The sequence below is a fragment of the Lagopus muta genome, chromosome 1 (assembly GCF_023343835.1).
Source record: "Lagopus muta isolate bLagMut1 chromosome 1, bLagMut1 primary, whole genome shotgun sequence".
Taxonomy (NCBI): Eukaryota; Metazoa; Chordata; class Aves; order Galliformes; family Phasianidae; genus Lagopus; species Lagopus muta.
Window position 1 is genome coordinate 48,564,443 of NC_064433.1, and position 25,744 is coordinate 48,590,186.

Sequence of the window (25,744 nt, forward strand, 5' to 3'; positions counted from 1 at the left end):
TTATTGGCTGGACCGGCTTTCTTGACTCTTAGTGTCAGCATTGATACAGGGAAAAGCATGATGTGCCAGCCAGAGTAACCTCGAGCAGGCATTTCTCTGCAGTTAAAAGGATTAAAATAGCTCCAGTTTCTTTGAAAAGTTCACTTGTGTTGAGACTGTGACTGTATCATGTAGATCTACTTTGGTTGTCTTCAGACTTCCTGAATGATTGGTAAGAGCACATTACAGGACTTAGCACACACTAGTGACTACCCAAGACTAGCGCTGCAGTAGCAAAACATCCCTGGAGCTCTGTGTGTACCAGCTGTAATGTTTTTTTCCCCTACCTAGGCTAGCAGTGTTATAAATAGATTGCTTATCTCTTCTGAGGGCTGCTTGCACAACTTCTCATAGCTTAAATACTTAAGTCTTACCTCAGTCAACTGATTGTCCATGTCCTAAGCTTTTTTTTTTTTTTTTTTTGCTTAAATACAAAGAAAGGTTGGAAGTAAAAACTGGTTATGTGGCCTTCTTGTGGTAGTGACATATTTTTCCTATTTCTTGCTTCTATTTTTTTTCTCTGATTTACAGTTAAATCACTTAAGTGTAATTCAACACGTTTGTCATTTCTAGTTTTTTTCTGCTGTAGCAAAATACCTGGCTTGCTCTGAAAGTAATGCCTCCTATTTATTTCCGTGGAAGCTACAGCAGATACAAAAAGTGGGATAACACTCTTGGGTAGAGCAAAATGTAAGCTATTTTTCAATGTAGTCACAACCATTAGCAATGCCTTTTTTTGCCAGCAGTGAACAAGAACCTGTGTGCTGTGCTCAGAAAAATCTACATGGCCCTCCAGAACGTGGCTGTTGCTGTTGCCACTGCTGAAAGGCTGCTCACTGCCTTGCTGTACTCACATCTACTGTGTAGTTTCCATAACTGTTCAGCAAGCATCAATGAATGTCAGTGGGTGCTATTTTTTCCACAGGGAGGAATTCAGTGACACACCTTTGGTTCATATGCACTTGCATGGCAGGCACCATTTGGTCAGAATGCCCCTCTGCTGCCCTGTGTCACGCAGCAACAAAATGGATTATTGGTGGGAAGGGTCAGCATGTTCTGCTGTATCGCCACAATCTGCTGCTGACATCATGGGCCAACATAATAAAATAAGCATTGCTTTCAGAAGTAGCCTTCATACAATTCTGTTGGTACTTTGCACTGAGCTGTTTTAAATGCAACTTCTCGTGCTCCTTTGACTCCTTCCTTACATTATTCTTACTTTCTAAGTTTAAGAAAATCACTGGTGATTACAGAAGAGTGTGGAGCTCATAAAAGCTTTATTATGAAGGGAGAGAAAAAGTCCTGGCATGAATTTCTGAAATAGAGACTTCCTCTAGAAGATACTGCTGATCTGTGTGAGACTCGTAAGAGAGTAAGGCAACTTCAGGTACTTCAGTTGAGTTTTGAAAGCTGTGGTTGTTTCAGAGCCCGTGCCTCTACTATCACAGTTCTCTGTGCAACTTTTGACAAGTCTGTTAATTACTCAACAAAATGTGCTTTAAAAACACTCATTTTGTGATTATCAAGACAGACTTGTAGAATTCTTTGAAAATTGAAACAGTAATATGTTTGAAATATTCATAATTAAATTGCACACTGGGGAGCTGGTACGAGCTTGTGTGTTTTAGTTGAGTATGTGAAAAGAAAGAAAGTGAAGTCACTCAGAAGTTTTTGTTGTATCACTGAGATTCAGCCCCACAGAAGATGATGTTATGTGTTCATCTAATACTAGTTTTCTCTTTTCTTGTAGTAAGTTAAAATGCTGAAGATGCAAGCTTGAATGTACTGATAGTCCCCATATTTATTAAAACTTGTTTTATGGAGGAGGGTCTCCAAATTGAATTTCCGCTGAAATTTCAAGACTGGCACAGTGCATAACCAGTGCTTTACAATTGCTTTACAAGCAGTTTTTAGATGTTAATTTTAGGAAATTGTTTACATTAGAATGATTCCTACAGCTCCACTGTAGGTACATAAAAATATTTTAGGAATTTTTTAATGTACTCTTTACTCCTGTACTCAAATTTAATTATGCTTCCTTTGAAGTGTCACATACTGTGATTGGCAAGAATACAGGCTCTGTAGTGATGCTGCTGAGTAGAAGTGTGCAGAGACAGATCCTGGGGAATAGGAGTTTTGATGAAGTTACCAACATATTGGTAACACTGTGCCCAGGTGGCCAAGAGGGCCAACAGCATCCTGGCCTGCATTAGAAATAGTGTTGCCAGCAGGAGCAGGGAGGTGATCATCCCCCTGTACTCAGCACTGGTGAGGCTGCACCTCGAGTACTGTGTTCAGTTTTGGGCCCCTCACTACAAGAAAGACATTGAGGCCCTGGAGTGTGTCCAGAGAAGGGCAACGAAACTGGTGAGGGGTCTGGAGCACAAACCTTATGAGGAGCGGCTGAAGGAGCTGGGATTGTTCAGTCTGGAGAAGAGGAGGCTCAGGGGAGACCTTATTGCACTCTACAACTTCCTGAAGGGAGGTTGTGGTGCAAAAGGGTCTGGCCTCTTCTCCCAGGCAAATAGTAGGACCCGAGGAAACGGCCAGAAGTTGTACCAGAGGAGGTTTAGGTTGGATATTAGGAGAAACTTTTTCCCTCAAAGGGTGGTCAGGCACTGGAATGGCTGCCCAGAGAGGTGGTGGAGTCGCCGTCCCTGGTGGTGTTCAAGAGGTGCCTGGATGAGGAGCTACGAGATACGGTTTAGTAGCTTGTGGCACTGATAGGAATGGGAGGGTGGTTGGACTGGATGATCTTGCAGGTCATTTCCAACCTTGTGATTCTGTGATATTCTGCTTTCTGGACTAATAGCTTCAAGGGCAATGCCAAAAGAAGAATTTTCCATTCTGAGTCTTTGACGCTGCCTGACAAAGAGTGCTTTACTGCTGACTTGCATTTCTGCTTTTGAGTGAGAGCCTTCAAAAGATGGAGGAATAAGAATGAGAAGAGAGTGTGTCTGTGTGAAATAAACTAAATCCAAAGTTGCCCCTATCATTCTATGTCTGCTTCACGTGAAAATGAAATTCCTTCTTGGTCTTGCACAGTGATTTATTTCCAGTACTGTGGCTCGTATGAGTCGTTTTTATCTTAGTATAGGTTCTTACCTGTTGAAACAGGCTGCCCAGGGAGGTGGTGGTCACCATCCCTGGAGGTGTTCCAGAGCTGTGTGGATGTGGCACTGAGGGACGTGGTCAGTGGGCATGGTGGGAATCAACTGTGATGGTTGGACTTGATCTTAGTGGTCTTTTCTAAACTTAATGATTCTGTGATCTTACACAGATATGTAAACACTTAAGGTGTAGCTTGCAAGTAGTTATGTGATATTATTGCTTTTATCATGGTTCAGCAATGTCCTGACCCAAGGCCAAAAGATCTTTGTTATCTGGGCAGCCTGATCTCGTGGTGGCAGCCTTGTCAGTGGCAGGAAGGGTAGAACCAGGTGATTGTTAAGGACCCTTCCAACCCAATCTGTTCTGTGATTCATTAATATGATTCTGTGTTCGTTATCTTTTTTTTTTCTATTCCCTTTTTGGGGAGCTACACTACTCCTTAGGCAAAAGGAGCTCTTTCTCCAGTGGAACATCTAGCCTATCTTTCAGAGGAACTCCTGCCACCACCCTGGCACTTTATGCATTCCAACTGGAATGTTGTCTGGCCTTGACTTTCTGCTGCTCTTTATATTTGCTGCCCCTTCTGAACTGCTCCTCGTTTACTGGAGATAGTGATACGTGTCTTTGGCCAGCCCTATTCTGCGCTGTTTTTAAATAAATTCACTTCAGAAAAGCAGTTGTTATTGTAATGCGCTGTTTAAGCAGCACACATATCGTTGTTTGTAGTTTTGGGGGTTTTTTTGGTGGTTATTGAATAGTGAACTAACACATTCTTCTTTAAGCCCATTGTATTTTTGGCCACCAGGATTGTTTCTTTTTAACAGCAAAAACCTCCTCTATATCTGAGGTTTTTTCATCAATGCATACCGAAACAACTGACTTGTTTCACTTGCCTGGGGTGTGACTGGTTATCTATTGCTTGAGCTCATGACCCTGCATTCCAGCTTTTTTCTGCTTTTTTCCTTTCTCAACACATATGTTCTGTGACAGTGCATCACTACAGGGACATGTACTCCCGGGCATTCACTTCCCCTGGGCAGCAGCCACCAGTGGCCCTGGGGAGTGTTTCTGCCCTCTGGGCTCTGCTCCTCAGGGCCATGCTGCCAGGAGTTGCCATCTCCCCATCACTCAGTCTTTAGCCACAGAGTAACGTTTGTGTCTTCTGCAGGCTTCTCCTTCTCCTAGAGAAGTTATGTGCAAGGTGCACAGTGTACGTTTCACCCAGCAGTGGTGTGTGTTCTGCTCTGAGGAACAGCTCTGAAGATCTGAATCTAAGAATTGTTATTATTGAATAAACATCCATTGGGAATATTGTTAAAAAAAATTCTAAGCCATCCTTTCTGCATACCCGCTTCTTTCACACTCAACTGCCTGCTTCCCCCTTCCTTACACCTCAGATTACTCCTCATTACAGCAGTTGCCTGCATACTTCTCCTTTATCTGCCTTGAAGAATTTCTGATGCTCATCCCACTAGTGCATCCCCTACTTCCCTAAATGAAGTGTGTCACTTTCAAGAACCTGCATGTTTGCCTTTGTTTTCCTTTGCGCATTTCTTCAAAGCCCTCCTAGCTGGGATTTCTGCCATGAAGGGATGTGCTGCCTGCTGCTGACAGACTCCGCTCCCAGTCCCGTCATTCCCACTTCACCCCTTTGCCTCCACCGGCGTTTTGCTCAGCGTTACAGAAGCGTCTTTGCACAGTGGGGCTTTGTTTATGACGACGGCGTGCAGAGATTATTATAGATAATGACAATTGCCTTATTTCTGTGCAGTGTTACAGACTGAATTGTTAGCAGGAGTGGAATCCTTCTGCACCTTGTTTTCCTGCTGGGTTGCGCTGGTATTTAATCTCTTGTCAAAATCTTTTCCATTTACAGTTTGCCCTGCTCAAAAGCAGTGTCTTACTTTTTAAGCCTGTTCGGTTGTTTCTGATGTGCCACTAATAAGGTCTGCTTCAGTGAGTTATTTCCTTGTGTCTTTTCCTTACCGTAAGGATGCTCAGACACTGTACCACCCTTCCTAGCATAGAGGTTGCTCCACTGTGCCTGTCAGTGTCCAAGAAGCATTTGGATAAATGCCCTTAATAATACACTTTAACTTCTTAAGCGATGGGGTCGTGGTCTTTGCAGGCCCTTTCTAACTTCCCATTTATTTTTCAAAAATACTAAACATCTTTTTTATTTTTTATTTTTTTATTTTTACTGGAAAAAGACTGTTCTCATCGTTCATATCGCCTCTTGAAAACAAATTCCTCAGCACAAACGTAGAATTGAGTTTTTATGTCATTTTTTTATGTCATTCCAGCCGTTTTATTAATATGCATTGCTATATGAAGGAGAGTTTTTGGTAATTAATTTATCCCAACCCTCTTCCTTCACCCTGATGACACTGCTTTGTTTGAAGGCAGCTGCGGTGCTGTGTTACACTGTGTTCATCGGACCTTGTGCTGAGCAGAGATTGGCCACATTCTTGGGTGTTTCCCATAATCAATACCCAAAATGGCTGGGAAAGAACTCTAGGACTGGCAAAAAATCCAGCTGGGGTAAATGCTCTCTCTGCTGAGCATGCTGTTCCTGCAGCCATGTATCTCCTTATCACATAATCACTGCTTGGAAATTTGAATTTCTTTTCCCTCTTTTAAGTCTCTTCTTCTATCTTTCAGACCTTTTCTTAGCTAAATTGCACTTATTGTTGCACATTTAAATCCCCAAATGAATAGCCAAGATAACATAAACTGTGTAATTTTTTTAGACAGAATAGCATGCTTTAGCAAATTCAAATCCCTGTACTCATAAGTGGTTGTCTGAAATGTTTCTCTGGTTCAGGGTGGCACTTTGTTGTCAAAGGAAACAAGAGTGAGGCATTTCTGGTCTGCTTGGGCATGCTGGTTTGGCTATTAATATTCCTTTTAAAACACAAAACTTACTGCCTGCAGAGGAGTACACTTAGCCTCCTTAATTTAAAATTACATGCACTTTTCCACTGCCATTTTAAGTTAGCAGTTTTCATTAGTTCTGCTGAATCTGTTCTAGTGTGTTCCTGAAGTATCTGAAGTCTGCTCAAGTTCAGTTGCACTCAGTTTTTATTCCATTTGGTTTTTCTCTTTCTGTTGCCTGAGAGGCAGGGAGGGTTTGTATCTCCTTGATTTCTCAGCCTTTTTCTAGTCTCATCTCCTAGCACAGGTTCGTGCACATTTAAGCCTTTGATCGCTCTACCAAGTGAACGAAGCACTTAGGCTTGTATGGAGCAGTGAACATGAATTCATTGCTTAGATCAGATTTCAGCCCTTTTATATAGCATTAGTTGAGCTCAGCCTTCTTGTTCCAGAGGCAAGATGAGGAGTCTTAAAAGCTTGTAACCTCATAGCATACTTCTGGGTGCCTGCATTCCTTTTAATAATCATGGGACTTTTGTTGTTTGTTGCGGAATTTTGGTTAAATCTCTTGGTCTGCAGAGGAGTTGCCATTCTGGGCAGGTACAAAAGCATTTTGTTGCTGTGTGCCATCTCCAGCAATGGCCAGGAGCAGTTGTCTTTGGAGGTGGGTAGCAAACCAGGGGTGTGTGGAGAGATGGTTAGATGTTTTTTTGCCTGCTTTACCAGTAACAGCTCTAGAGTTGTCTCTTTCAGATCGCTGTTCGCAGTCAATGATGCATCTGTCCCTGATGAATTTGCCTAATCTGATGTTGAAATGACTTGTCTTTTGGCCACCACAGCCGCCCTTGGCATTGAGTTTTATTGTCTAATTATTTGTTGTGTAGAGAAGTGGATTTATTTTAGATCTCTAACCTGCAGTCTGATGATTGCATTATTTGCTTCTTCTCCTTGAAAGTGGCTAGGAATCATCCCCACATGCACACAATACTTGATTTGTAGATCTCAGTCCCCTTTCAATTACCTCTCTTCCAAAATACTTACCTCCCTTCCCACGTGGAAACTCTTCATATTCCTACTTACCTCTGTGGTCTTTATGTTATTTTTCCTGATATGTTGTATTCCTTTATTGGCAGGGTGGCCAGAACCACGCACACCATTCAGGATGTCAGGATATTATAAGACTAATACATGGACATAATGAAGGCCTCGCTTTCATTATCTGTTCCTAATAACTGCGTTCTGGTTTTTTTGCAGTTGCAAGTACTGTATGGTGTGTCTAAGATGACTCCTTTTATCTTCTCATGAATAGTAACAGCAAATTTAGAGTCTATAATCGTGTATATGTATAGGTGAAAATATTTTTCTCCATGTGTATCACTTTGTACTTACCAATGTTAAGTTTCATCCCCATTTTATCATGCAGTTACCCAGCATAGTAAGATCTTTCTTTGCAGCTCCTTACCATTGAGATTTGGCTTCCTTGGATAATTTTGCACAGTTTGCAAGTTTTTCCACATTATTGTTTGGCCTCGTTTTGAGATTTAGTACAAACAGCCCAGGTGTCTGCATAAGGCCTCAGAAATCTTTGCTGCGAGCCATTCCTTGTCATAACAAACAATATATCTCTATTCTTGTTACTTTCTCTTTTTTCTTTGAGTTGGGGGAAATAGATGTGATCACTGTTCATTTGAAGTGCTTCTGCTGTACTGCAATCAGTTTAATCGGTTTTGTGTGTATCAAATAGGATTTCCCTTTTAAAGATGTTTTTTAGCTCTGATATTTCATTCTTTTCCATGCCATCCATTTTGAGCTGCAGCTTCCCTTTGTGCTTCAGCAGCCCATGCAGCACTGCAGTTCTGACTCTTCACTGTGTTTCTTCATGCAGCTTTACAACACAGCTTTACAACATCTTCCAGATTGTTGATTTATCTGTTTGTTGAAATCTCGAAATCTAAAGTAGTCCTTACTTTGTTGAATCCATGATAGCTGCCCAATTCTGCTGCTGCGATTATTTTTCTCTTTTCATACTTGACTTGCTTGCTGCAGAAGTAGATCTCCATTGAGAGGTGGTACCTCCTCATAGTGCAAGTTTGAAGGATTTTTTTTCTTCTTTTTAATTGTGGGGTTCATTTTTCTGATGTTCTGTGCATGTTTTTTTAGAGAACTTCAATTGTTTTACAGGAAATGGAGCAAACCGTTCCATATCCTTTTCTGCTGCTTGTTATCTGAAGCCCCAATCACAAAAGCAATTTTTCATTAATCATTATCTCTGCATCAGTGAAGAAGCTTTCTCTTCTGCTTCCTAGCAATGTCAGCCCACCATCATTCTCCATCTCAGTCCCTTTTAACAGCAGTCTCCCCAAATCACTTCTTCCTTTCCCTTACAGCATACAGCACTTTTCACCGCTGTGTATGGCAGCAAACATCTCACAGCTTTCCTCGCAGCTCCCTGGATGCAGTCATCTCCCCATGCCCCACTTGCCAGGAAGCACAACGGGGCGTAGAATTGAAAAAATACAGAAAATTTGTACAGTGTAGAAAGTGAAGACTTTGCCTTTGTAATTAATGCCGTGTTTCTTTCTTTCTTTCTTTCTTTTTGAAGCTGGTTACTTTGCTTTTTAATCCATGTATGTGTTCTTGACGCTGGTATTCAGGAAGGGTTGAAAAAAGGGGATGGGGAGCAAAGTGAAGGAAAAGGGAAGAAAACAGAGGGTGGGGGGAAACACAGTGCTGTACTTTGAGGAAAGGAATTTAGAATGAAGCCTGAGTGTGGGGCACTGGTGGGAACCTCAAATAAGCAACCAATGGGCAAGAAAGGTCTTCTAATAAAGTCTCCAGTCAAAAATGATAGAGTGCGTGGCAAACCCGAGCCAACCCAAAAACCTTGAAGCAAAAGGAAAGCAGCTGGAGGATGTCATAGTGTTGTGAGTGAATCAGAACCTCTCCTCTGAGCTGTGGTGGTTGTCCTAATACTTCTCATGCTTCATGTTGGTGTTACTTCATTTTGGGAGACAGAGAATGATGAGCTGTAACGAGGAAGAAATGGGCTGCTAATAGCATGGAGGAGTAGAGAGGTTGTATCTGGCTTTAATACTATTGATAATGTAGTTCAAGGGATGGAGTGTCTCTTCTAAATGGCACTTCTCAGTCTCTCCAGCCTATTGTAAGTGAGATGTATGTGTGCTGTGGCCAGAGATGAATTGTGGAGATAGGACCTCTGAATCAATCTTCACTGTGTGGTCTTCTTTTTCTTCTTTTTTTCTTTAATTTAAGCCAGGAGTTGATTAGCTGCCTGGCAATGATTGCTGCCCGTTGGCACCTCCCATTGGAAGCACGCTCCAAGCACCAGCTTTCTGCTCTGTCAGGCAGGGCAGGTTAAGCAGGCTGCTTACTGAGCAAAAGGAATTTCTCTTCCCATGAGAGGCCGAGTGCTGCTACCCTGGCAGGGAATGCTCTAATTCCTGTGGAGGTGACAAGCAGGCTGCTACCCTCTGCTGGTGAGTGGCCGCAGGATGGCGGTGGACTTTGGGTTTAGATTTGCTCATGGATGAAATAGAATGGTAAGAGATCATTGAGCCCAGTTTATTTATTTCATGTATGAAATTCCCTGGGTTTGTTTGGGTTTTAGAAAGTGTTCTAATTGCAGTGTACCCATTATCTGTCTGTCTATTTCTGGAATGTAAATGTGTAAGGATATCGTTCTCACCAGAGCCTCAAAAGGCGCTGACAGGAGCTGTGCATCTTTTTATCTTTCAAGGCACAACTGCAGCGTCTTGCAAATGAGAACTGAAACCATCTACAATTTTTTACATTTGCTATATTCTGTGTGTTTTAGGAAAACTTGGAGACATTTGGAAAGTACGTGGCATTGTTATCGTTTCTTTCAACAATTCAGTGGTGAACTCCTAAGTTATTTTAGACCATATAACTTTGTAGGATTTCTGCTTTGTTCAGTCGCTGTGTGGTGTGTCAAGAAAGAAGGACTCAAAAGAAAAGAGTAGTTACTGTGTTGTGGTTCCCCCTGCTTCCCCTGGAAGAAGCAGATGGTTGGGGGTCCCAGGAGGTAAGAGAAACGGGGCCATTAGACTGTCAGTGGCTTGTGAAAAGCAGAAGCATCTGGCAGAATGGAGACTTGTTCAGCAGCAGGGGAGGCAGCAGCAGCAGATGATCTCTGCCTTGAGCAGTCAATGGTGTTGTAGTCCGCTGGGGAATTGCTACTGTGGGCGTAGCTGCAGGTAACCTTGGCAATAATCTAGTTGGTCGGGCAGACTGAAAACAAGGGAAGAAAAGGCTTGGTGCTCATCCTCAGCAAACTTAACCACCCACTTTTCCTGCCTAATCGGCCCCAACTACAACCCATGTGAAAATATCTGCCCATCCTCAGCTGAGCACTACAGGCACATTGAAAATCTGCCAGTCATATTCCCACTGTGAGTTTCAGAATAGCAGGATGAACCACATTCGATGCAATGAAGAATTAGTTCAAAGACTAAATTAACAGTTTGAAAAGTATCAAAAATGTTGCTAGGGGTCTTTTTGTTTTCAGCTGTATCGCACAGTGTGCTCTTACGATGTGCCTTTTTAGTTTTAAGAAATCTTTGACACAGCTGCAGTTTAATCTCTGCTGTTGCAGTTCATAGGCTCCTGTTGACTGCTCTGTGCAGGACACAGTGTTCCAGGGAAGAATGACCTCTGCTGTTGCAACGGCGCAGTGGTACTTCAAAGATGAGATAAAGTGGGGAGGACAGAATGCCTCTAAGGGACAACGCTAGAAATTCATATCCTTGTTCAAAAAGAATAGTTGATTTGGGTTCTGTCCTGTTAGAATAATTAATCTTGGTCTGCCACATCTGAGACGGAGTATAGAGCTTGCAGGTAAAGCACTCTGATCCACAGCTCCTCGAGCTGCACTTTGTGAATACTTGGCATAGGTGAATCCGGGACTGCTGCCAGTACACGATAATCTTATAGGGTTGATTTCATAGCCAGGAAGAGCCATTTTTTATACATGAAACTCGGTTTTACTCCCGTGAGAGAGTGAATTACATTGCTGTTTGGCCAGAGGTCCATGTGTTTCAGTGTGCATTTAAATATTGTGTTAGATTTTATTATTATTTTTTTAATGGTTGGAAACCAGCATTCATGTTCTGACAGGCAAAAATAAGCTTCCTGGGTGTCTCTTTCGGGCCCCAGGGGTACTTTCCTTACATTATAAATAGTAGTTTGTCATGACACACGTTCACTGCTTAGAAGATAGAAACAGTAATAAATCGGAATGTTGAAAAAGGGAATGTTGAAGATCAGGCTCAAAAAGCTTTGGCATAACTGAAAAGAGAAGGCAGCATTTGAGACTAGAGTTGTACATGTCAGGAGAAGTGATGCCTCACAAGCTTTGCTGCTAGTTGCATCTGCTTTGATTTGAAGAGGGCCACCTGGTTTATGGCTGGAGCTAATTTTGCTTTCATCCTCATTCAGTCGTTTAAATGCAACCTAGTCATCGCTGTCTGCATCACACAGAATAGCAGGAAGAGCAACAACTGTCAGCTATTCCTAGGTTTTTTGTGAAGTGCTGCAATCAAAACCCTGTTTGTTCAGAGTGAGGGATTTCTCTGTGGCTGTAATCATTGGCCACGTCTGTCCTGCAGGCCCGCACTGCCACACGTGTGTAAGGGATGTAAGAAGTGCTGTCTTGCTGATGCAGCCATCCTGGCATATGAGGCTCCTCGTTTGGCAGAAAAATGGTGCTTTTGTGCAGTGCCAGGTATGCTGCTGGTTCAAGCACATCTGTTCCATGTGCTGTATGGCTGTTGCATGCTGGTAGAGTTGATGGAGTGCATGTAATTTGACAACAGTTTCTCCAAAAGGAAGAGAGATTTCAGGTCATCTCGTCCATGTGCAGTCATTGACCAAAGTGACTTCTCATAGCCTGAATTCAAGGTGAAGTGTTCATTCAGGTGTATGAAGCCATGTTGTATTGGTCATGTTTATCAGCAAACCCAGAGTCTCTGTGTTTCTTAGGTACATCTGAGAAGTTGTAGTTAATGTTTTTCTGCCACTGGTCTTGCATTTTACTTTTCAAATAGGAGTGGCCTCTCAGCCCTCTGCTAGATGTGACTTAAGTGTTTTTTCTTTGCAAAATGTTGATTTGCCAGCTTTCATCAGGATCTGAGATTAGTTAATGCAAATCACTCACTGTATCCATTCAGTAAGAGGAGTTGTTGTCTGAATGAGCTGCGCTGTAGGCCTACATCTGTAAAGTCACTTGAGGGGAAGTAAATGGGCGAGTGGGTTTCATCCTGTTGCGTTCACATCTGTCTGGTAATACAATCAAATACATCACTGACCAGTTGAGGTGATAGGATTTAGGTAATGGAACTTGGACATATTCGTCAGATGAATCTTTCTGCTTTGAAAATAATTATGTGGCATCTTTCTAGCACTGTGAGCGCTTCTTCAGGAGAAGTGCCATTTCTGTGACAATGAGGTATTTTTCCTTGATGGCATCTTCCCCTGCTCCAGATAAACCTTTCTTCATCACCTGTGAAAAAATGTTCAACTTGGCCTTGATCTTCCTGAACAGCTAGTGGTGATGAAACCGATGTCAGCAAATTACTTTTGCACTAATGGTGTCCTCTAAATCATCTTTGTCATGCTGATTTTCATTTTTAAGCTGCTGTAGATTCAAAAAAGCTCTTTTCCAATTTTAACACTGATGTCATTGTCAGGTGCTGAAACATGGGTCAGTGAGATGGATTTGAGAGAAGTGTTCCAAGTTCTGTCTGAATGACTGGTGTGAGCATTTGATCTACCTTGCCTGGTTAAGCACAGCTGAAAAGTTTTGCGTTTGAAACAGCTTATGTTGCCTTTATTCAAAAGGCCTTTCTTTCTGTGATGTATTAAGACATAATGTTGTGATACTCAAGAAATGTGTGCTGCAACGTGGTTGATTCCCAGCAAAATGCACATATTTGGAATTATTGTTACAGTCTTCATTGCCATCTCTTGGTTTCCCTTTCAGAAATGTTCCCATTGCCAGGAACCAGGAGCCACCTTAGGCTGCTACAACAAAGGCTGCTCCTTCCGATACCATTACCCATGTGCCATCGATGCAGGTAAGAAGAAATGCCATGCTAACTGTATGTCTAACTACTGATGTAGTAGCAGAAATGATGATGGATCACATCAGAGAATCAGAGAACCATTGGACAAGCTAATGGTTTGCAGAATTTGCACCTTTTATTCAGTGATTAGAGGAGGAGTTTGGAGTTCTGTGAGTACACATGCCTTTATGGAATGCGGTGTTTACCTGATGTGAACAGAGGTTGTACAGAAGACAGAACAGTTGGTTGCAGGAAAAAAGCTTCACTAGAGTGTTGTTAATAGATTTCTGGAAATTAAAACAGAATAAAAGATTTGGATTGTGCAGTCTCCTCTGACACAAGGAAAGGTAAGAGGAATGCATGTAAGGTATGTCACAACAATTTATAAGAGGTTCTGAGTTTTAAACTATCTTCAGCTATGAGCTTGGGGTTGAATTGGTATTTTGTGTATAAGAGTAAGTTTTCCCTGGAGATAAATTTTATTCTTGGATTATTAAAAAAAAACAAAAAAACCAAAAAAACACCAACAAAACAGTTTAGAATAAATAATGCCCAACTCTTCCAGTACTCCGTAACTCACTTCTCACACTGTACAAAACTTAGTCCAATTGCAAGGAGGTAAGGATTCAAGTTTGCATCTCTTGACTGGCATATAAATGCAAGCTCCCAATTTGTTATCTCATTTCCACAGCAGACCACTTCTTTCTTCACCTGTTTTGTGCTATTTTTCAAATACTGCAGTGCTTGAAGTAGGTTTGCTCATTTCTGAATGACTGCATTTCACTTCTTGCTGTGAAATCTCACCCTATTGGAGCATCGCATTTTATTCCAATAGAAATTTATTTAATACAAAGAGTATTGCAGTGGAATACGACTAATACTGCAGTATAGATAGAGAAGCCTTGATTGTACATGGAATGCAGTGTTAAAGAAACATTACTCAGGTTGCAGAAATTGCACACTCAAAAAAGGGCAGAAATAAGGCTGTCCTTGTAAATTTAATGTTGGTCTCTTAGGAATGTATCTTAGGACATAGTAAGCACCTAATTAAAGACTTATTTTTCGATAGATAGGGCTCCACCTCAACTCCCAGGATGAAGGGATATTCCAGTAATGAACATTACATTATCCACACTTTGTGATTCTGTGTTTTATTGAGTGAAATTTTCCCATCTCAGTTCAGAAAGTAGAGTTGTGAAATTCTGTAATCTTTATCTCTGAAGAGTTTTGTGAACATTAGCAAACTTGTATGTGTATTTAGTGATTTGTTCCTGATTTATGACTTCTCGTTTTCTGTGCCATGAAGATACAAGGTAAAATTATAGTGAATGTGCCCAATAATTCAGGGTGCTTAATAAGAATTTTTTGCGTACCTGATGTAGCGTTTTCTGTGTTCCAAATACAATAACAAAATTAAGATATTGTCCTTTTTCTTCAGATATATCTTCCTCATTAACACCACTTCAGAAAATGCAGTAGGATTCTCCAGATGACACATTTACTGAACAATCATGACTGATTCTCAAGAGTAGTTTCCATGCGTGGAAGAGGCAGTATTCTATGGAAAACCACTATATAGTCCTACTCTTAAATTCATAGTATTAAATCCATGCTAAATGTAATATAATATGTTTACCGTATAATTTGTTGAAGTGGGCTACCTTACATTTGGTATTGCCTAACATTCATTTTGACACTGTAACCTTTGAGGCTTTTTTAGAGTAGCTTTCTGTGTTCATGTTCCAAGGCTGTGCTTGCCTCATTTTCTTCTGCTCTAACTTCTGTCATGAGACACAGCTTTGTCATGTGGCCATCTGTCAGAGGGCACCATTCCAAGCTGGTTTACCCACTTAGAGTAACATGGCAAGAATAAATTGCAAGCCACTGGGTAGATGAGAGCTGCATGGAGATGGGGTCCTTTGGCTGTTTCATGAGCATACTTAAACAATAGTAGAGGAATGATGAAACTTGTGAATCTCTGTGTTCAGTCCAGGAACAGTATGATTTACTGAGAACAAGGACTCGGGCCTCTCCCTCTCTTCATTCTGCTTTTCCTCTGTTTCCTCTCATCCCACTAATTCTTAGTCTTCAGTCTTCTGGCAGAAACACACTCCTGATGTAGTCTTCTCTTCCTTCTGCTGATTCCCTCCCAACCCAGCCAGTCCCATTTACTTCCCTCAGTCTTTGCATAAGTCTCACATCTTACTCTGTGGGATCACATGCTTCTGATTCCATTCCTCCTTAATTCCCTGCTCTTGACTTTTAGCCCTACTCTCCGCAACCTGCCAGTTTGCATTCTATCTCCAGCTCCACATTCCCATCCCATTAGCCTTTTTGCTTCTGCTGCCTTCTGCCCCAGAGCTTCCCATTTTGCGGTGGAAAAATGACCATGTCCTTTCTTGAGACTTCCTGGGCCTTCAAGGGGATCCCTGACAACTTTGCAGCTTTTGGCTCTGATGCCTAAATCTAAGGCCCAAGAAGAAGCACAGTTGTTGGAATTGCAAAGGATTTAGCTACTAAAATAGAAGAAATCTCTCTGAGAATGTGCAGATTAAAATCCCCTTACCTCCTTGCACAGAGTGACATTTGCTGGTTTTGTGGTAAGTTGCAAGAGAGTGCCTTGGCTAAAATTCTGTTCTGGTCCCATAGCAAACCAGAATATTGTTAGAGTCTTTCAGAGAAAGTTTGCCCAGGATGTTGAGCACTGGCAGAATAATTTTTCCATGAAAGAGTTTTAAGGAAATGGTTAGACTGCTTTAGCTGAGGTGTTGAACCAAAACAAACAGAAGAGCCCAGCTTGACGTACGTTCTTGGAATTGAAAATTTCAGCCTGATGACATGACAGTAAGACCTTCCTTGCAATTCTTTATACCTGTGGGAATAATCAAGCTGTCTTAATCTATAGATGCTCTTCCAGTCAGTATAAAAGAAACAAGTTGTAAGGAATAGGACTTCATTTTCATTTATAGTCAAACAAAAAATGTGAGCTTCCTGGAGAAGCCAATCAGCATTCTCTTCTCTCTCGCCAGCCTGCTGTCTGCCATAAACCTTTTTATTGGTGATGCAGTGCTGCTGCAGTGAATCAGGTGTAGGTATTTCTCAAGTTCCCTGAGCCCTGTGGTAGTTTGCTTTGAAGTCAGCCGCCCCACTATGGAGGATGCAGCCACCTTTAAGGAGGAGATGATGCTGAGTCCTCAGAAGTTTGTGCAGACATTTACGACGTGCTCAGGCCTTTGGAATACATATGACTGCTTCTGTATCTTAGGAAAAAAACAATCCAAAAAGCACTTACTGAAATGCTTTTTAGGGTATGTCAAGTCATAAACACTAAGTGCTTGACAGAGTGACTCTGGCATCCCTGGAAGTGTGAGTGTGCCATAGCTGAGTCTCAGTGTGTGTCTTACGCCTGGGCAGCTGCACTGAACTGAAGTGTCTCAGCCTCTGAGTTGCTTGGGTTAGAAGCGAGTGCCCTGTCAGCTGCTGTGCCTTATCGTGTGAAGGGCAGCACGTTTACAGTGAAGGACTGGAGGGTGCAATACCTGAGAGCCACTTGAGCTACTTGCTGTACTTTGTGCCAACCCTGCTGAGGAGCCACATTTTGGGCTGTTGACACTAAGTGGCTGCTGTGCGGGGCATATGTCTTCCTAAGCTTCCAGTTAGTACATTTAGATGCTTTTGTATATCCCAATTCAGTCTTCCTTTTAATCTTCTCTCATACAAAATAATCTCTGGCAGTGTAGGGTGTGTTTCTGTGCGAGAGAACTGTGCATAAAAACAGCTGAACTCCTGCTGGCCATTTGCATAAAAATCAAGATTAGTAGTGCCACTTAAATAATTTTTACGTGGAAATGACTGTGGTTAACATTGTCTGTGTTTAGCTTTTGTCTGTCCAAATTTACAAAGAGCCTGTGATGTCTCAAGATAACTTAGTCCTGAAGATGTCTCCATGGAAACAGAATCTTTGTTTTGTGAAATTTGCTATCTGCTCCCTGGGCTTGTTCCTTGCCACCTACAGTCAGATGGTGCAGCACTCTTGTACCCTCAGCATCCAGCACAGGGAGTAGCTCATACTGACATTTCGTGATTGTAAATTAGGTAAAAACGAATAGCAGCAAAATAAAGAGGATTTTCAGAGAAGAGAAATTCAGTGTCTTCACAAGTATCATTAAAGATGAGGAACAAGAAGAACACAGAGAGTGAGACAAAGCGTGAAGCCTGCAGAAGAAAAATTGCTTCCATTAGAAATGCTTTAGGCTTTTTCCTGACTGCTTTATGGAGAAAAATCTGTACAAACAAGGACAAGTCTCTGCTCTTTTTCCCTTTCTGCCATGATAAGCTGATGGTAGCTACGTGTCTGCTGATTTGGTGATGAATTGTACTCTGTGATGTAAAATCCTTGGAACTGCCAGTTGAAACCCAGGCCAGCTTGGTAATGTTGAGCAATTTTTTCTGGTTTACTGCTGTTCTGTTGATTTTTATAGGGAGCAGTTGGTTTTCTACAGTTGTCCCTTAGGAAAAACAAAAAATTTTCATTAATTGGGATTGCTATCAGTATTTACAAGAAAAAATGCCAAACTTCTTAAGAAACAGAGCTCCATTCTCTGATCAAGCCTGAAGTGCAAGGTGTCTGACTTTCCTTCCTAATACTTGTGCCATCTTCCTTTCACATAGAGAACTGCATTCATTACTGACGTCAAATTTCCAAGAAAAAAAAATCCTTTTCTAACATGCTGTGTATATTTTTTGATCACTGCTCTGTGTTTTTAATGATTAGTGATTTTAATGATATCACTGTATTATACAGTGATAATTCAGAATATAGTCGAAATGTACAATTCCTGCCCTTACAACAACAATTTATTTCCTTTCTTTTCTGTCACTTGTTAATGCTGCGTATGAAATCGTTATCCCTGGCAGGATTAAAGGTTTTACTCTTCCTTGCTAAAATCTCTCGATTAACTTTGCCCACTGCACGCTGTTTCCCTTTGATTCAGGCCAGAGGCATTTGTGTTGGAACATAAACGTTGCATAGCGGAGGGATGCTCTGCCAAGGCTTGGGTGTCTAGGAAGCCTTTCCCTCAAGCTTTAGTTGCAGTCTCCTGCTGTCTGCTAAACTCTTCCAGCAGATTGAAACAGCAGGTAGCGCTGGTTATGCTACATACTTAAGAGCGTTTTAAATTAGCACATTTTATTTACCATCGTGCGGCTTTCCTTGCTGGCTGTTTGGATAGGTTGAAAAGATGGAAGGTGGTAGGCAACTTGCTGAATGCTCCTGGTGTCAGCCAGTGCCCGTGGTGTGGGAGGTGATGGGAGGTACCAACACCTGCACTGGCACAGCTCTCTGAGCTGCTTTGTAGAATCCTAAACAAGCACTGCTTAGGTGCCCCAGTTTTTTTAATAGGTTTAAATCATTAATTAAACCGTTTCTTAGATCATAGAAGCTTTGCATACACAAATCATGGAAGCAGATCCAAGAGCAGCATGAGTGACCCAGCTACCAGACATAGTGTCAAAGTGTAAACTGATCTTCAGGATTTGGGATTGTAAATAAACTGTCATATGCAACCATACCTAAGGGACAGTCACCCCTTCTCCTTCTGTTGTTGGCAGGGCATTGGGGTAGGATGAAAGACAACAATTTTCCTATGACCTGCAAAGCAGGGATTGTCTGTTTGGGATGGGGTGGATGTGTTTGACTTCCTTGTGCAAGGAAGGCCAGAGTAGATGAAGGGAATCCAAGATTGCAGGATTTGCAGTTTTGCTGTTGTGATTCTTTTGGATACAGAGGACTAGGGAGGCTGGGGATGCTTAGGTTTGGTTGCCCAGGTGACACAGGGGTGTGTAGTAATTTTAATTGCTTCAACTTTGGGAATGGAAGGGACAAATGTGCTGATAAGATAGTATTCCTAACAAAAAAAAAAAGATATTTGAATGAAAAATACATTGCCTGAGAAGCACAATTAACACATGTGGTGTGTTATTCAAATTGGTTTTTATTAAAAATGTAATAAGTTGCTGTCTTCTCCTCCTCTAGATTGTTTACTAAACGAAGAGAATTTCTCAGTGAGGTGCCCCAAGCACAAGGTAAGAATCCTCACCTGTATTAGACCTGGTTTTTTTTGCTGTCCTCTTCTGGTATTTAAATCTGCTTTAATAGTTTTATATCTGGATAACATCTGTAATCAGAGGTGCTTTTTCTTCTGTGGTGCGTGCTTGCAGTATGTTCTGGGGGCACACATCAACTTTAGAAGAATACAGGGAGTTTAAGAAGATAAGTGAAGATTTTGCCATGTCTGCTCAGTCATTCTTTAGATTCTTTATACGTTAGAACCAGCTTCTTTTCCTGCCTTCTGTGATAGAACTAAAACACTGCTCACTGCATCGGTTCAAGTGCTTTGTTGAAACTGTGGTGGTTTATTTTTCTTGGATTTACTGAGGGTGCAAGAAGGAAGAAGTAATAGCTCATGGAAAGGTTTCAACAGCTTTGGGAAAGCTGAAGCATTTAGACTACATCGTGAACCATTGTTGTCTATGTGAAATACCTTGTCCTAGTGTTGTGGTTTAACCCAGCAGGTAGCTCAGCATCACACAGTCGTTTGCTCACTCTCCCCTCTTCCAGTGGGATGGGGAGAGAATAAAAACAAAAAATAAAAAACCAACAAAGTAGAATTCAAGAATTGAGATATACTATTTCCTAAGAGAAAAGCACAGGGAATATTGTTATGACCATATATAGATATATATACATATATATAAACATATTTTATATAGCAAGTGATGTGCAAACAATTGCTCGTCATCCCCTGACCAATGCCCAGCTACCCCAGTGAGCTGAACTTCCTCCTTCAGAACTCCTTCTGCTTGATGTCATCTGGTATGAAATATCCCTTTGGCCAGTTTCAGTCAGCTGTCCTAATTCAGTTCCCTACCAGCTCCTTGGCCCTTCACTGCGAATAGCCTTGGCTTAGCAAGTAACTATAAGCATCCGTGTGTTACCAACACTGTTTTTGTCCTCAAACCAAAACACAGCATCGTACCAGACGCTCGGAAGAATTCTGTCCCAGCTGAAACCAAGACATCTAGTTAAGTGGTAGCTACTAGACTGAGTCCTTTGATACATGTTTGGCTGTTCTTTGGATCTTGACTCTTCTAAAGACTCATTGTTTCCCGTTTTTGGTAATGGATTCAGCATGATACTTATGCCTAGAGTGTGGATATACTTTGCTGAATGCAGACCAGTGGTGCTGGACTTCTATTGCTCTGTGTGGAAAGAGGAGACATAGCACGTATTCTCTTGTGCATATGAATAATGTGATAAGGATTGGGAATATCCATCCTCTCTCTTGTCCCCTAACTTCCCCCTATCCATAAGTGACGTTGCAACTCTGGGACACTGTGGGTATCCGTCCACTGGTTTTAAATGCTCAGGAGTCTCCAGAAAAATGGCTACTCTTGTGGCCAGTTGGATGGCATATAAATGGTGTGAGAGCATGGATGGCCCATGCTGGAAAATAAATGATAATAGGGAACAATTCAGTTACTCTCATTTAGTCTCCATTTAGTTCTTGTCTGCAGATCTCTTCTCTGCCTAGAATTAGACTGACATCTGGTGGTCTTTTGTCTTCACAGATTATCTTTAATCTGTCTTTTGTAAACGTAAAATAATTAGTCTCATAGTACTTTCTAGATTTTTTACCACAATATGATGTATTTAGACAGATGTATTTAAAATGTGCTGGAAGATTCTGGAAGCAGTGAGTCTGTGATCCAGAACTGGCCTATTTTTCATCATACTAAAGAAAATAACGTACTCTGTGCAATTGTGGAGGTGATGTTGAAAATTTACAGCACGTTTAAATGGATGTATTAATGCTGCAATGAGCCTGCAGGTCTCCCCAAACGAAAATTGAAAGGGTGAGCTCCCTTTACTGTGGAATGCAACAGCAGAAGTGCCATCTGCTGCCCGGCTTTGGATACCTGCCTGTAGAGAACAGGAAGATGACGTCTTTGAGAAGTGTTTTATTTTCGGTGCCTACTGCCTGAAGGGAAAGATAGTTCTGAAGTTTTTCATATCTGGATTGGGTCATCAGTGCTTGCATTGGTGATGCCCAGACCATGAAAGGAAAAAACTACTTGAGGGAATCCAACTTCTGGAGATGATAGTGAAAAGGCAGATTGGTTTCTGAAGTAATCTTGGGGAGCAGGAGGGGGTAGACTGCTAAATATGTTGATTGAGGTACCTCATGAAGCAATAAAAGTTGTGAGTTTTGCTCAGAACTGTTCCCCTTCCACACCTGCTGTGTTGCTTTCAATACAGAAATTCAGCATCAGCAACTTTTGACACTGCACTTTGTTGTCATTTGCTTGGTAAATACACAAATCATTTGCAGTCAAGCAGGGATTTTTTATTTTATTTTTTTTATTTTATTTTGCCTGCGTGTGACTCAGCCCTTGCTCTGTGACTCACTGAGCATTTCTGGCAGCATACAATATTGCCCTGCTCTTTTTATTGTAGTAATTGGGAGGGGGAGTTCCAGCCAGTTGTAAGGTGGGGCCAGAAAGGCTGAAAACGACTGCTTTAGAGTGACTGGAAAACAAATTACATCAGTTCTTGTGCAAACTATGAACATGAGCAACTGAAAGGAAAAGACACTTTAGATTAGGCCATTTAAAACCAGGCTATTAGGTAGCAGCAGTTGAACATTAGTAGCTAATTAGTAGCTGTCTAATATCTCACTCCTCTGTTCTTTAGTTAATGGGTGGAAGAGCTAACTTCATAAATCCACTGACACTCAGTGAGTCCCCAGTATAGTGCTTCTTAGCCTTTTTTTAGTCCATGCCTCACGTCGGTAAATACACCTCATCATAATAAGTGGCTCCCAGAGAGCAAAGGTGCTTCTTGCCTCATTAACTGCGCTTAACACTTCAGGCATAAGCAAGCTGTGTCCAGAGGGACCTGTCCTGCCTTTCCCTGTGTTCCCCAGTGGGCTTTCCCATTTCCTTCTGTCAGCATTGATGCTTCAACCATCCATGTCCTGAATGTGCTACTTTTGCAAAATAGCAGCTTTTATCGCAGGGAAAATGCTGTCTGAAAGCTAATCATCTTCTGAAGGGTTCTGCTTCCACTCACAGAGCCAGCTCACTGTGTGCTGCATCACAGTCAGTGCTGTTGCAACAGACCTGGTGAGGATGCAAAGGCAGAGAAAGGGAAGCACAGGGGATGAGATGCCTCACCTTTGGTGGCACTGCAGTCTTAGATCGTCTTAAGCTATCCGTGGGCAGTTTTAAGTGGTGTTGCTAAGTTCATTCTACCTTTCTGTGTTAAATTCTATGTTTCTTAACCAGGCTTCCATGTCCCAAACTCTTTACTTTTGCAAATTTACCTGCTTTAGGGAAAACTCTGTCTGAAAATCTGTGTCTGGTTTCAATACTGACTTCTCTTTCTCTCTCTCACTTTCTGTATGTTCACTTTCCCTACCCCTGTCTTCCTTTTCTCCCTTGTTTTCTTTTTCCTCCTCCTTTTGGCTTGCTGGTTTGTCAGCCCCTCCTTCCTTGCTCTCTTCCCTCCTTGCAGAACAAGATGGTGAAAGGCAGCCTCAGCACAGAGCAGTCGGAGCGGGGGTGAGGGGGGAAGTGTACTCCTGGGAATGGAAATAAAAGCAAGCACAGGTGAGTTGGGGAGAGCTTCCAGTTTCCACCTGCTTTCTCCTGTGGCTCCTTTACCTGCAGTGCTCTTCCCCACTTCTGAGAGATAACATGGTGATCTCATGTACGTGCCGCAAACCTGTAATTACTAACTTTGGTTTTCTTTTTTTCCTTCTACAATCTGTTCAGGCTAGTCACTTCGGGGTTTTTTGTACACAGCAGTTCCTTCTGTGTAGTGATGAGAGACAAAGCTTGTTGCAGCTGCCCTATTGCTCTCCCAGCTAAGCCAGTGGCAAAAATCTCCTTTAATATCACGCTCTTAACAATCTTTTTTCTTAAGTGACTGGTAGTTAATAAGTTTCTGGTTTTGTTTTGTTTTTGCTTTTTTCCAAGTTCATCGGTGTCTTTGTGAGAGAGGATTAATGATACCAATGAGTTCAAGATTACTACAATCTTGGTTTACCTGTTTTCCAGAAATGTAAATATAGGGATAAGTGTATTGATCTTATCAGGAGTGCGTTCTATTTTCAGGACAGCATTTTTCTTTATTTTGCAAATAGTTGTGGGTGAGAGAAGGCCGAGCTGTATCCCCAGGTGACCACAAATTCAACTTCCTAATGTTTCTTCCAGTTCCTCACAGCTCTGCCCTCTGTATCCAAGGTAGCTGTAGAAGTGTTTGGTCAGCATAAGCCAAAAGGGCTATGGGAGGCAGCAGCTCTGCTCTTGTGCCCCAACTGCCCAGCTGCTCTTCCCTTCAGCCTCCCTCTTTATCTAGCCCATGGGTGTCCAACGTTTTGGCTTGCCTGGACAGCACTGAGTGAATAGGAATTGTCTTGGGCCACATATATGTAAATTGCTCTGAAAGTAATATTTTCTGTTTATTTACATGGAAAATACAAGAGGTACAAAGAGCACAGCAGCTGTTTGGTAGAGCAAATTCTCAGCTACAAAACACTATTTTTCAACATAGTCATCACCATTATCTCTGCATTTTTGCCAGTGATGAACAAGAGCCTACATGCCATGCTCATCAAAACCTGCTCCAGCAGAGGAGCAACACCCACTGCCCCATAAACATTCAGTAAACATTAGTGAGTGTCAGTGTAATTTTTTCCTCATGGAGGAATTCAGTGATTCACCTTTCCTCCATACACACTTCCATGTCAGATACCAATTTGTCAGACTGCCCCTCTGCTGCCCTCTGTCACACAGCAACAAAACCTAAGGGAGTATTGGTGGGAAGGTTCACCTTCTACTGCCATACCATTAACATCCACCTCTGACATTGTGGGCCAATATAATAAAACAGGAGGCATTACTTTCAGAGCAGCCCTCATAAAACATAAGTAACAAAACAATTTTTAATATTTTTCTTAAAGCAATTTCAAAAAGAGAGGAACAAAACCATAAAACTAATGGGAGATGTGACTTTGTGAAATGAATGCATCGCCCTGCTTCGATGGCAGTGGTTGCAATTCATAGTGAGGTCTCAAGGTACTCATCAGAGACTTTTTGAAGAAATTTTACACTTCCTCTAGTTCATCCTTGACAGTAGTTGTTCAGAATGTGTGTACTGCCAACAAGTGATGACATGAATACGGTGTGATTGTGAAGCGAAGGATATTTCTCTCTGGTAAGAGAGGGATTATGAAGGTCTGGTGAAAAGACACAATCAGATTCTGGAGTTGAATATCTGATTGCAACTGTATACATTCTGTTTGAAAATTTGCAGGTAATGTATTCAGATCAACTCAAAATAATGGTGCAAACTTCTTTTTTTTTTTGCAATCTTGAAACCTGTTTTCAAATTCCTGTATCAAAATGAAAAGCTCAGCTGTGTATTCTTCACTGTTTGGAGCCCTGTGTTCAGCCAGTATATCCAAATGCATACTGGTATTTGCTGTTGAGCCAACACTGCACAGCACTGCCCTTCCTGTGCCCTGCTTTTGGTTGACACAGCCTTAATCACGTTCTGACAGTTTGGTTGCTGCAGAGCAATGGGGGATGTGCCTGGGGCAGGGAAGAGCTGCCACCTTTATAGCGCAGGGCAGGAGGTGGCCACGTGCAGCCCATTGGCCGTGAGTTGGTTGGATGTGCTTGCTCTCACCCGAGTCTTCAGGAGGCCACGTGTGAACTTGGTCAGATATTTGATGTCTGAAAATCGTGTTTTGCCATATTAGCGTATCAGTTTGAATCCTTTTCTTAATCTGATTTGTTGTATGTCTGGAGTGAGAAGGGAGTAGCACAGAGGTGGGAATTAGAGCGGGTCTGATGAGGATGGGATTTCTTATTTCCATCAAGTACGTTGCCGTGTGGTGGCAACAGGGAGGTCTAGATGAAATAATGATTTCAAATTAGTTCCTCTTGGCATATTTTCCCATAAACTCTAGTTCCAAAAAATCTTCTGACTCCATTTCAGTGCTCCAGGTGCATTCCTTGCTTAGCTGGCCATTTCTGTCTTTTTGTTGCAGCACTACAGGTGTAGTTGCTGTTTCATGTCTGCCGTCTAGCCTGATTTTAACAATCCCTTTTCCTCACCACCATTTTACTGCTTCCAAATCACCTTTGTCACTTCATAATCTTGTTTCTCCAATTAAATAACTGGAAAGAGCTTTTAATGTTGTTTTCTGTGAAGGATGAGGGGTTAACTAGAGAATTCTGGTTCTTCTGTGTAGTAGCAGAAGACAGAAATTGCCTTCTCCGTGATGATTTTTGAAGGTAGGTTTTTAAGGAGCTAATGAATATTAATGTGTTGCAGAGACCTTTGTGCAGCTTTGTCTTCTGCATCATTTCCCTTCATTGTTTTTTTTTTGTAGATCATAGGAATTATTGGCTTAAGACCTTGCAAGCTGTGGAATCTCAGCACTATGTTCACTGCATGGTTTAGACATCTCTCTAAGGCATCATTTCTTCCCGATTCTACTTTGGCCTCAAGTAGTTCTTACCTAAAGGTCCTGTTTAACCTCCCTGGGGGG

The 25,744-nt window shown here is 41.8% G+C and overlaps 1 protein-coding gene across 6 annotated transcripts in view; it reads left to right on the forward strand.

The window, feature by feature from the left end:
• Positions 1-25,744, forward strand: part of TCF20 (transcription factor 20) — a 115,561-nt gene that overhangs the window by 86,585 nt on the left and 3,232 nt on the right. For 4 of the 6 annotated variants that reach the window (XM_048934074.1, XM_048934077.1, XM_048934078.1 and 1 more), the window contains 3 exons: positions 13,043-13,136; positions 19,159-19,208; positions 22,666-22,793. In XM_048934074.1, the coding sequence (XP_048790031.1) occupies positions 13,043-13,136; positions 19,159-19,208; positions 22,666-22,749 (228 nt within the window). In that variant the 3' untranslated portion in view covers positions 22,750-22,793. The remainder of the gene's footprint in view (positions 1-13,042; positions 13,137-19,158; positions 19,209-22,665; positions 22,794-25,744) is intronic. The other 2 variants (XM_048934072.1, XM_048934073.1) reach the window with 2 other exon arrangements.